This window comes from Bicyclus anynana, chromosome 6 (assembly GCF_947172395.1).
Source record: "Bicyclus anynana chromosome 6, ilBicAnyn1.1, whole genome shotgun sequence".
Lineage (NCBI taxonomy): Eukaryota > Metazoa > Arthropoda > Insecta > Lepidoptera > Nymphalidae > Bicyclus > Bicyclus anynana.
Window position 1 is genome coordinate 16958434 of NC_069088.1, and position 13887 is coordinate 16972320.

General features: G+C 34.3%; 1 protein-coding gene across 1 annotated transcript in view; it reads left to right on the forward strand.

The window, feature by feature from the left end:
• The first annotated feature begins 432 nt into the window (after window positions 1-432).
• Window positions 433-13887, forward strand: part of LOC112048639 (glycine receptor subunit alpha-1) — a 47006-nt gene continuing 33551 nt past the window's right edge. The window contains exons 1-2 of the mRNA XM_052882119.1: window positions 433-562; window positions 9267-9371. Of these exons, the coding sequence (XP_052738079.1) occupies window positions 9328-9371 (44 nt within the window). The 5' untranslated portion in view covers window positions 433-562; window positions 9267-9327. The remainder of the gene's footprint in view (window positions 563-9266; window positions 9372-13887) is intronic.

The following is a 13887-nucleotide window of genomic DNA, read 5'->3' on the forward strand; positions in this document are numbered from 1 at the left end:
ATAAGCGGATTATTTAATATACGGAATAGCAAAGTTGCGCATATCTAAACAGCCACCTTTCTTGGTAGCTGTTCACTATGGAAACTGTCACCTGTCACCGGGGCTTTTAATAGGGATAAAGATTGTCGTGACATTGATGACTCAGATGTTAAAAATAAAGCTAAAAAGTGTATAGAATTATAAGAGATTGTTTCAATAAGAGCAACACAATAAACTACAAAACATTAAATAAAAAATCTTTAACTTACAGTGTATTGTTATTTTAACATAAATAACATTATATATATACTAAAGATTGCGATTTGCGAAGATTTTGTACTAAGGATGTCTTATAATTATTCAGGCTAAAATGTTTCGCACCACTGGCAAGGCGGTCGGTGGGTGTCTACAAACCGACACGCAAACCAAGTTCTGCAACGACTTTTCAGTTAAAACTACCGCGGGAACCATCCTGGCCGCAACACTGGTATCATAAAAACAAATAAAATATAAACATAAAGTTGAAAACAACAGGACTGTGTGACGTGTAGTGAAGTGGTTTTGTTACGGACATGATTTGATGGTATGTTACAGCCAATGGTCATGATGTTTTATTTATATTAACCCTTAATTAGGTAGTCACACTAATATTATAAAGGCGAAAGTTTGTGTGTAAGTGTGAAAGTGTTTAAGCATATTTGTTCCTCTTTTATGCTGCGGCTACTGAAGCGATTTGGCTGAAATTTGGAATGCAAATAGATTTTACTCTTGATTAACACATAGGCTACTTTTCATCCCGGATTTGTGAAAAACTGAATTCCACGCGGACGAAGTAATCTAGTAATCAATAAATAGGTAACCGAAAACTTACTCTACATTAGCGTTTTGAGTATTCATTCCTGATTCGCACTGCAAAGTTATGGAATGCCTTTTCCATTTTTCCTACCATTTACATTCTACACGTTAGTCAATTTTTACAGAACAAATAGAAGAAGGACTTCTTCTTCTATTTGTTTAAATTACAAAAAATTACAAAAATAAATAAAACACATTAAAACTGAAAATTAAGATGCAAAGGCGGCCTTATTGCTATATGCAATTATTTCTAAGCAAGCATGTTTCACCGTTTGCTGTGTTTTCGATTATATCATCCATGACAGCTTATCGGGGACCTGTACAATGAAAAAATAAATGTAATAATAGTGAGACAAATTCTTATTTAAATTAAAGTTCCTTTCTTTACAGTAAATGTGTGATGTATGAAAAAGCTTTTCTATCGATTTACAAAAGCCATGAATAGTTGTTACACGTACGTTTCACACGAAGATGTTGACTCAACAGTTTTCTATTGTAAAGTTTACAAGAATAATAATTGGAAAGATGTTTACGTTGGTACTTTTAACTACAGTAATATAAATATGTAGAAGCAAAAGGTCACTCATCTCGAAATCTTGAAAAACGCTTGACTTAAAAATTTTAAAATTGGCAGGGAGACTGTTTATAGTTACGGTTGGATTAAGGAGGCCTCAGAACTAGAATAACCTAGATATTGACTCAATGAGGGATGAGGGATGATGGTAATTTATCAAAAGTTGTTACTAACCTATTAATAGTTATATTTAACTAGCTGACGCTGCGCGGTTTCACCCGCGTGATTCCCGTTCCCGTAGGAATCCGGGGATAATATATAGCCTATAGCCTTCCTCGATAAATAGGCTATCTAACACTGAAAGAATTTTTCAAATCAGACCAGTAGTTCCTGAGATTAGCGCGTTCAATCAATCAAACAAACAAACTCTTCAGCTTTATTATATTAGTATAGATAGCCACAGTGTCCTACAAATTGCGTGGTACATTATTTTGTTCTGACGCTCAGAAATTTATATTTACTGGTAACTCAATTAGCTACTAGACTCGAGAATTATTAATAATTTGTAAAAGATGTTCTACGGATTCCTGACTATTTATTTGCAATATTTACAAAAATAACGTTTTCTAGTATTACATACTAAATAATATATATTTTTTAAATGGTTATTTTAAGAATTTCGCCCAATGGAGCTATATAAAATAAATGTTAATATTCTTGTCAAGAAAGTAAAGATCTGATTTTCAATGAAAAATAAAAAAATATTTTTTTTTTGTAACTGAGGTGTTATTTTTTTGATACAATTCCTATGAATAAAACAAAAATTACAAGTAATACTTTGCATTTAAGCATTATATATTTTGAAATCCACAATAAAGGGGCAATATTTTAAATCACATTTTACTAAACAAATCACATGTTTACTTTATAACAAATATAAATATTTGCCGGTCAGATTGTCGATAAAAAGAAGAACGTCCCAGGTAGAACAAAGCATGTCACAAACAGTCAGTCTAAACAATAATTACACCGTTTGAACAAGTAATCTAAAACTCTGGAACTTCGTTAAAATTCATCATCTTGAAATCTTTTCAGATAATGATTTTAAACGAAGTTAAATTAGTTACAAACTGAGAAACTCCGAAATTTTCCACTGAAATTAAATTTAATAGCTAGAATAAAACAATCAATTTTTTTCTTATTCGTTAAGCTTGTTGGTAACAGAAAAAAATAATACAGCTTTTAATGTTATTTCGCCGCTCTGATTCACTGGTGAACATTTTGCCCTAGAAGAGTGATAAAAAAATGTATTTTTCTTCAAGAAACATACTTTTTTTAAGCCAATTATTTAACCAGATCCTCATTAATACATCATATTATCATCCCCATATATTTTTATACGGGGGTATACCTGGTTTCCCTGGACCGACGTTGCATGGGCCGGTGGGCATTCCTCTTTACCACTATAAAAAGTGTAGTATAAGTTAAAAACTCAAGGTGGCACGCAAAGCGAGGGTAGAGGGAAGGTCCAGGCAATGACGCGCTGTCACTACTATTTATCAAAACACCACACGGGCGAAGCCGCGGAAAGAAGCTTGTAGTTCAGAGAAATTATAACAACATTTTAATATAGAATTGTTAGTCCAACACTTAATATAGAAACCTCATTCTATCAGTTAGTACAGTCTCAAGACCAGAAGCAGAAACAAAGAGGAAATGGTTGAAATCCTTCCTGAAATGGATGGAGGATTTTGATGTAAGCCGTAATTGTTGGGGTACGTCTTAGAAGCTTAGTATTTTCAATTTCGTATTCATGACAAATTGTTCGTCACCCTGGTCTGGTATATTCAGCAATACAAAATTGCTTAACTAAGTAATGTTTAAATTAGATAAAAGATACAAGGTAAAGGGTCGCTTTAAGTAAAGGTAGGCTTTATGAATAAATTTCCAAATAGGTTTACGGTTGGATTCCTTGTTGAAATTTTCATTCTTTTCTTGTTGACTTAAATTACAAGTATTTTGAAAAATCTGCCTGTAGTGGCTGAACCTGATGGCTACAATTGTTTGACACTAGCGTCCTGTAAGAATATTCGAATAAAAAATACCTTGTTTTTAAATATTTCAAGGATAATTTTCAATCCAATTACGTTCGTATGCTACGCGAGTGAAACCGTGAGACATAGCTAGTGTAGTATAGTAGCGTTCAACCGTTTTGAGTTATTTTAGTTTTGTTTCTAATTTTATATAAAAAGAATTTTACTCGGCGTTCCTTTGGTAATTTATGGTCTTTTTTCAAATATAAATCTAAATTACTTTATAAGAAACAATATCTGACTATAGATTAGTAGACACTTTAAATGGTCTTAATTGTTCAATAACGTTCTACTAGAATAATAAAATATAAGTTTTTTTTGAGACGTCATTACATGAAAATTTTAATTTTTAATATTTTTTTGACAATACGAGCCAAAACGCATGTCGGTTCATTATATTTCAACTGTTGCATGACGTCACGATAACAAATCCTTTACAAACAGAGCGTTTGACAAAAATATTAGTTTGAAGTTCAGTACATAAAGTAACATTGTGACGTCACAAAATGGCCTACAGCGTTTTTGACGTGTAAAAAATTTTACACGTCAAAATTTGGTTTTTAAATTAAGTTTTAAAAGAAATCCTTAACTTTTATTAAATAATATCGATACATTTGGGACCCTTATTTCATGAACACCAAATTAATATTGATTATATTAAATTTTGATACGAGTTTAACTGTCCTATTCTGATACTCCTCACAACAACACAAATGTTTGTTTTAAATGCTACAGCTTGAAACGCTATTTTGTTTCCACTTTGGTAACCTACAAGCTTTTTGAGCAAAAAAAGTGTCAACGCTAATTTTTAAACCATCATAAATGTCCCGATGTATGGCTAATACAATGCAGTTGGAGTTTCACACCATATCCTCAACACGTGTGACAGAGACACCCACTCGTACGGAAGCATGCGACTCGCGAGTAATGATCCGTGACGATGTAACTCATCTTCTCTAGTTGGGCCACTTTACGTAGCGCTTATTGGGACATCCGTAGGCAGGTGTCAAATTGTGATCTTGAATTATACTTTGTTACTAGCGGACGATCGCAACTTGTACGAGAAAATCTATATAAATTTTCGTACGGGACCATTTTTTGGAAGATTATATTGGTAGGTAGAAGTTACGAGTTTATGCAAGAAGATTCCCGACCTTTAGAAATCCATGCATATTTATTGTTGTACTGTATCTAGATATATGACAAACTAGAGTTTGTATGACGATCTATTTCCTTTTCTTGGGACGGCTGTCTTTCATCTAAATTTCATCTTTCGCCACTGGTATGCCTATACCCAGTGTAAGTTATCCTTAAAAGTTAGGTATAACGTGAAATTTTTTGTAGTTCTATAATAGAGGAGTTTGTTATAGATCTACAAATCATGCATGTTTTTGTTATATCTCCAAGGGTCCTAATAATCCTAGGTGATTTGACTTTTTCGAAAATTCACTTTTGCAACAAACTATAAGCGTCATAATTCAATTTGTTAATAATAACTAAATAAATGTATATTTATTATAAAATATAGATAAATTTATTAAAAAAATGTAGGCCTTTAGTAACGTTATCGCAGAGAATTTATTGTTTCTACTTTGAACAAAATTTCCTGTTAGGGCAAAAATGCAAAAATAAAAACAATTTTTAGTTATGTTCGGTGCGCTCGCATAGCTTTATACTGAGTTGCATGAACGAGTTTGAAAACAAGCATGATCCTTGTTTTGGGCGCCTCCTGAAACACTACGCAAGAGAAAGTTTAACGTTTCACTGTTGATTTCACAAGCTTTTGATATAATAAAGTGTAAATATTACTTGCAAAAATATAAATATATATATGCATACTGTTTGTCCGTACATATTTACAGTCAGTTAAACTATTACAAAATATTAAAATATTACAAAAAAAACCAACATTTTGACGGCCTCCGTGGCGCAGTGGTATGCGCGGTGGATTTACAAGACGGAGGTCCTGGGTTCGATCCCCGGCTGGGACAAATTAAGAGATTGAGAATTTCTTAATTTGTCCAGGTCTGGCTGGTGGGAGGCTTCGGCCGTGGCTAGTTACCACCCTACCGGCAAAGACGTACCGCCAAGCGATTTAGCGTTCCGGTCGATGCCGTGTAGTAACCGAAAGGGGTGTGGATTTTTATTCTCCTCCTAACAAGTTAGCCCGCTTCCATCTTCCATCCATACAGTCAAGGGCTAACTTGTAAAGAATAATAATAATAAAAAAATTAAATACTTTACATATGACGGGAAAATTTAAAATACTTTTGATTAAGGAATATAACATACTTGGAGATCTCCTCGAAGATAAACGTTTTATTAGTACATAAAATATATATTAAACTGGCTGGCTGCTATTAAAAATCTCTTAGTAAAATTCATTCATTAGTAGTACCATAACACTTTAAAACCAATCATGGATAAATAAATGCTTCCATTTCATAAAAACAAGACATACAAGAATTGGTTAATTATCAACCCATATTAGGCTCACTGCTAAGCTCGAGTCTCCTCTCATAATAGGAGGGGTTAGGCCAATAGTCCACCGAGCTGGTCCAATGCGGATTGACAGACTTCACACACGCAGAGAATTAAGAAAATTCTCTAGTATGCAGGTTTCCTCACGATGTTTTTCTTTTACCGTTTGAGAATTGGTTACTCGAATATTTTAACCATAACTTGATATTCGAGTACGATATATCGATATTAAATTACCCTGCACATCTGACTACATCGTCCCAAAGGAGCTTGTTTGAGATCGTATCATGTTTGCTCTTCGAATGGTAATAAGTATATATTCTGTAATGGTTGTACTAATAAGTGTTGCACAGTGGTTGAGTCTATATCGATTTCTCTTCATGTCGTATTGTAATGTATAACAAATGGGTTATCATATTGTTCTGACAGGTTCTGTATTTGAATATAACATGAATGAAATTAACATAGCTTATAAAACATTTGAACATCTTTGTACACTTGTTTGGACATTTATTGAAGCTTTGCAACTACATTTTTCCACAAACGAGTACGTTTTGATATGCGCTAAATACCGATACCGCTTGGCAAAGTGCTGGTATCGATGTATTTGCAGATATTTCAACGAACATTTAAAGTTACGTGCCAGACAATAGATTCATTCAAATGTTTTTGAAGTGAAAAATTCTCGAGCCCCGTCAGGCAATTTTTGGTAGGGGGAAATCTTATGCGTTCGCATTACCGACATATTGTATACATTAGTAGTATTAGTATACATACATACTGTGTGTATGTATTTAGCTATACATCTTACGCTACAGTGCTGTGTATCTATACTAATATTATAAAGCTGAAGAGTTTGTTTGTTTGATTGAACGCGCTAATCTCAGCTAGTAGTTACTAGTGTGTATTAAGTGAAATGGAATGGATTTATTGAAAAGTTAAATAGGGTCTTGAAATGGTGTTTTTCTAAGTGTTCTTCTTCTAAATTCACTTCTCAGCAGTCTCTATAGTTGCCAATTTTTAACTGACTTCAAAAAAGAAGGCGGTCCTCAGTTAGATGCGTATTTTTTTTAATATCTGTTATCTGTTTAATATCTGTTGTGTACCTTCATACCATACCATATCATACCTTCGTCATTTATGAACCAATTTTTAAAATTATTTTTTTGTTTGAAGGATCCAAATTGTCCTCATTCCATTTTCATGAAAATCAAAAAAATTTTGTTATATATATTATTTTCATTAAGATTGAATTTATGCACTACTATTTGCTATTTTTAAACATGACAGAAAGTATTTACCTTCGTACTTCCGACAACAGTACAATCGTTGAAAGCTTTTCGGGGTTCGAAGCTCGGCAGGGAGCTATTGGAGCTTATTGAAATACATATTTTGATTACTTTCACCGTGACATTTGCATCAATCTTGTACGTAAAGCCGAAGTAATAAATCGCAATGAGCAATAAGCCTCGAAGTCTATTCTGAATAATTTATGCAAGAATCGATATCACAAGATCGATATTGTGTCAAAGCTTTCGTCCTACTAACCGTATACCGTATCGTCTGAATTGATAAGTGAATCGATATTAAATGCTAATAATTTATAGCTGCTAAAGCTACTAGCGAATACAAATACAAACATGTTTATTACACGAAGGTTTATATTGCAAAGGCGTTTGATCAGACTTATGTTTGATCAGTGTGTAGTGATTTTGTGGTTCAAAGTAAACTTTTCAGGCAAGCTAAATGGAAATTTGGGAATTCAAAATATATTTTGATACCTTCTAATATATTTTTGACGGACTCCGTGGCGCAGTATGCGCGGTGAAGGTGATGTATTTACAGGGGTTCGAACCCCGGCTGGACCGATTGAGATTTTCTTAATTTGTCCAGGTCTGGCTGGTGGGAGGCGTCGGCCGTGGCTAGTTACCACCCTACCGACAAAGACGTACCGCCAAGCGATTTAGCGTTCCGGTACGATGTCGTGTAGAAACCGAAAGGATTGTGGATTTTATCCTACTCCTAACAAGTCCCGCTTCCATCTTAGATCGCATCATCACTTACCATCAGGTGAGGTTGTAGTCAAGGGCTAACCTGTAGAGAATAAAAAAAATATAATAATATCACTCTCGACTATGACTTTGATAGCTTCAGTTTTTGTACCGGACGATGGTTTAAAACTCAATTTTTCTTTTATGGAGTCCCATTGATGCTAAATGTGGATTCACTCGAGCGCCGCAGGGATAATTCAAACGCTGGTTTTAACCATAATTAACGTAACCCAGTTTACCCATATATGATTTGCACGTTGCGTATTTCGGATGTTGCTTTTTCTTTTTGAATGACGTGTTTTTTTATGCAATAGATACTACTAATTGTCTTTCGATACAAAAAAACACTTTGTCTATAATATTATCTTGTAAATAGGCACGATGTAAACTCTTGTTATGTACTTACAAAGTATCATGAAAAGTACTCATCGAAACGAGTTACATTGAAATTTTATTTTGTGTGTGAAACCTGCTCATACCAGAATAAGAAAAACATTGTTTTCTACTTAAAACGTGACGGACGTGACTTTTTCAATGTAAAATAGGTGTGATTTTTAAATAACTTTTTTTGTACGTCCAATTTAAATGAAAGGTGTATGTGAATATTGTTTTAAAAATATCGCTGGACATACATTAAAAAAAATATTATTTTCATACTTTGCAAATCGATTGCTTAATTTTAAAGAAAAGAAAATAAAAATAATGACTGTGCATAGTCAGTATAAATTTGAGAATTTAATGTATGTACCGTACCTACTTGCCCACATCTTAATTATGTAACTGTTAATCAAACTGAATTAAACCAGTTTAAAACTGATATTAGTGTAAAATAATAAATTTTACACTAATTTGGATCTTTTTCTGGTCGGTCTCTATTAATATTATTTCTCTCATAAACTTAATTATATGAAAAATAAATAAATGATAACAAATAATGTTAATAATAATAATAGTAGAGTAATCTAGCACTGCGCTGACCAACCCGCATGCCCAGCGTGGTCAGTACTGGGCAAAACTTAGTATGGACTACAAAAACATAACACAGCCCCTAGTCCCCGGCAGCCCCTCTATTCCTGGCTCTGGCAGCGGTTACGGTAACGGCGGGGCAAGGGGTGTTAAGAATGCCGACCCCCCACCAGGTGGACTGACGACATCAAGCGCTTCGCTGGATGCAGGTGGCTCAGTATCGTGATGTTTGGAAGTCCCTACAAAAGGCCAATGTCCTGCAGTGGACGTCCATCGGCTGATATGATGATGATGATGATGAAATAATGTTATTTTTTATTATTCCAGATACTCCATCGGCGCTGGAATGACATGCTACGATTCATTCCACAGTCTGCCGCCGTAGAAAATGTTTCGTAGCGTATGGCCCACTACAATTTTATTTTTAATATGGTAAGTTCATAATATTGCATAAAAAAATTATGACAGTAAAACTAAATAACTTGTTGTTTATGACTTTAAAAAAACATTTTTCAAAATATATTTTTATAATTATAAGATATTAATATAATAATAATAATATTTTTTTATATAATGATTTATTTATTTTGCTATCATCAGCGAAAGGTCGACGAACTCATGCGACAACGTCACCCAGGTCTGACAAAATACTCTCTACGTACGTTTCACCCCGAAACGTTTTCGCGGATGATAGCAAAATAAATAAATCATTATTTACAATCATGATGAACCGCTATGTAACGCCTGCTTCTATCCAATATTTTTTTAATCAACAACATTGCTTTGAAGCCTATAGCAATAGGTCTGAATGAGCAGATAAAACATATTCGTAATACTCATAGCACTAAATTAAATGACAGATAATAAAATGAATTAACCTTTTGAATAAAGCTACAGAGTTAATTTGGTTCGCTCGAATTTTAATTTATAAATAGAGCATTTAATGTCGGTAATTATGTACATCAATTTCGACGAATGTTCATGAAACAAATATAAAACGTAGCTCAATTTTGTTACAAATGGTGTTAATTCGAATTGCAGTAAATATTTCAATACTTTTTCACGGTTTAATTAAATTCGTTTTACTTACTAATATTTTAGAATAATATGAGTATGCTTAAAAAAGTAATTGTTCATACTAATAATATTATAAATGCGAAAGTTCATCTGTTTTTTTGAAAAGAGTTGAAACTTTGCATGGAAATTCGTCCATAGAACATTTGTAATGAAATGTAAAATATGTATTAAGTTTCTCAAAAAATTTTGAAAATTATTCCCAGATATTTTAAGCATTACTTAAGTTACCATTAATGTTCATAAAACATGATGCTTATGTAACTGCAAATTTTGTTTAAAAATTACCTTGAATATTACCAAAATTCCCTTTCCCCTCCAATTAGTTGAAAAAGGCTGTGTCAGGAGTGGTCAGAGTATGGTGTTACCACTTTCTCATGAGCTCTGTAACAAATAGATCTACTGCCGCTTGAACTATTTATCAGAACTCCTAAATTATAGGTGCACTACGATACCAATAATGCAGACCGCACCGAGCAACAATTAAGTATTCATTTCGATGAAAATTGCTGGTGCGGTCAGAGCTGTTTCAGACTAGCGTTTTATACGCGCGTTTTATTAGCGCGTAAAGGCGGGCCTTTTGACACACTCTAAACTCGTACGAGCATTGACGCGCTCTACGAGTAAACTCGCATATGTTATACTGTATATACAGTATATATTGAAACGACATCACCACCAGTTCGAACAAACACGCCGAAGAAATATACCTATTTACGCGAGACCAGTTTTAAGAAGCGCGTAATCTAGCGCGCGTGTAAGCGCGTATCCTGAAACTGAAGCGACGTAAAAAATACGCTAGTGTGAAATCACTGTAGACTAAACCAGCTATGTATTAATAGTTCCCGAATAGTTTAGGCCAGTTTATTGGACGGCCCATCAGTTATCGAACAAATAATCCAGATATTTGGAGTAATTACAGATGTCTTAGTGAAGCGATAATAGTTATCCCGTTGCGGTTTTGTTTTACTTGCTTCTTGGTATTTGTAATAATAAATAACTGCCTGCCTGCCTGCTTCAGATTAAATACCAAGCCCTCGTAACTTTAATTTTAAGTTTTCGACTATTATTACCACCATTAGATTAAATTAAAATATGACATAATCCTAACATTTCAAAAGTGCTTGTAAACTAAGCCTAATTGAAATAAATGAGTTTTGAATTTTTGAATACAATTTAATCGAAATTTATGTCTTCCTTACAAAGAAAACTGACTTAGCCGCAAACCATGAGCCACATAAAGAGACTCTGAGTCACTCAGCGGGTACTTAATGGAGCGAACCATTTTCGTGATCTCTTCGTGTTCGAATCAGAAATGAGGAGATCAGCAGAAGACCAAAACTTACAGATATAGCTCAACCAGTTGCAAAGCTGAAGTGGCAATGCCAAGCTTGAAGAGCCAGCAACCGCACAGTTGATCGACCCCCCACAATATGACCAACGACATTAAACGTCATTGGACAAAATATGTCCAGCAGTGGACGTCCACCGGCTGATGGAATATCATTATCACCATTTCATCGTCATCGTGATGATGAAATGGTAATAATGATATCATATTATGATGATTTAATCGACACCATAAATTGATAGACATTTATGGTTTCTATAATTATGACGGAAAGCTCAACCCGGATGCCAATTTACATAAAAAAATAAAACCATTATTGACTTGAATTTGGTAATTCAAATTGTTTCAATTACATTGTTTTCGATAAAATCCATGATAATATTACGATAATACGTATTAATATTATGATTATATTTATGCAAATTAACGGTTATGGTTATTACGTCTCAGTCAATTCGAAAGCATATTGCTTGCATTGTAAACAAATATTATCAGATATCATGAAAAGCCAATTTAACTCTAACTCTAGCGTATAGTGTTCTGCGTGAATTGTAGTCTCCAGTTCTCTACAAATCCTATATTTTAGTTTCAGTTTATGGCCTTACCGTACTCAAAGATATAATATTAGAATATAAGGTTCATGTATTAGTATGCTAAACATTGATAGACGTGAAATGAGTGACAAATCAAAGAAACGGCCTGCTGGCCTATTCACTAAAATAAACATCGGATCAATTGAGAAATGGCATATGATATGCCTACTGTATGATTTCCACGAAGGGCTGTCAGTAGGCACCGGATGACATTTGTTACATATAATCTCAATTACGTTTAAGTCAACGTTAAAGTTAGTGAATTAGTTTGGTACTACTCACTAAGTTTGAGTACCTTTAGGTGATATAACACGAAATTCACCAACTAGCTATTGGTAGTAATTCTTAAGTCACGTGATTTCTTTTTCGTCCACTGTTTATTTAATGCTAACTAATCAAAATTGAGATTATACGAGATAAAATGTCATCCGGTGGCTACTGGCAACCCTTCGTTGATATCAGAGTGTAGATACTAGGTAGTGGATATTGCCTAGCTGAAATTATGATTTTCGTTAACAATGGGCTTTACGGAATACGAAAAATGCGTTTGTTATTGATTAATTGTCAAATAAAAATATTATGTAGTTTTAGCAGACTCAGAAGTGGACAACAAAAATAAGAAAACAATTGTCGAACAAAGGTCATAATGTTTGTCAGTACAATTTAATCAACAAATCAAACTGTAACCAAAATAAGACCCTGGAATGGCAGAGAATAGCCTTGAGTTATTCTCTGGCTAAGGACTAAGGAGCCTAAGGGACTAAGGAGGGTTAAGGACGTCCTTGACAGTTAAGTAACATTCCCCTTTTCCACTCAAGTTATTCTCCCCGCCTATCCCATAAAGAATTACACAACAAGAATTGTGGACGGCTCGAACGCCAAGAACATACTGAAGCCGACCGTACGACGAGCGCCTTATATCGCAAGTTGTTCCCCCCAACCGATCGCTACCCCTCTCTAACCTCCCTACTATTTAAGCGCCACGTACACGCAACACGAGATCGAGCGACGTCATATCCATCTCAGACTACTATTTCTTACAGTAGCTAATCTATCAAAGTTAGTGAATTGGCCCCACCAGGTCGGCTTAAAATGCCTTCATCGAAAACAATGGGTAAATATACATACAGACCGCAAATATTTGTCAAACGCACACATTCATGAAAAACATTCGGTCTACTAGAGTCAGGCCGTACAGTCTATTTCAGTTGCATAATTTAAAAGTCTATCAGTCTGAAGGCCGGCCCTACTATTAGATACTTATCGTCGGTCATTTATTAACCCCACGAGCAACAACAGTAATCGCTAAATAAGATGCGAGGTCCGATAGAAAGACCTTGAACTTACCTATACTCGTACCTACCGGCCACGTAAGGGGTCGTTTACTTACCGCACATGAAAATACAAATTTTTTTTCATCATTAGCGATTAGCGTTTTTCTCGCACGAACTCATTGTAGAATTTTTGAAATACACAAAGCTAATTTGTAAGCAATTCCATGTTATATACCTATTGAACTATTTTGTTTTGATTTACTGTTTGTAGTCAAGTAAAAAGTAGTTTTCTTGACTACAATCTCACCTGATGGTGAGAGAGAGAGGTGAAATGATGATGTAATTGTAGATGGAAGCGGGTTAACTTGTTAGGAGGAGGATGAAAATCCACGCTCCTTTCGGTTTCTACATGACATCGTACCGGAATGCTAAATCAATACACATTTGCCGATAGGGTGGTAACTAGCTACGTTCAGTCATTTATTTGTTTCATTTATCTACTAGCATCCTACTTTAATATTATAAAGAGGTTAAAGTTCGTAAATTAGTGAGGTTTTAAGGGGTAATGAATTTTTGAATGAAATTGAACCGATTTTGAAAATTCTTTAACAGTACGTAGCCACGTTACTAGTGAGTGTCAAAGGCTATTTTATTCT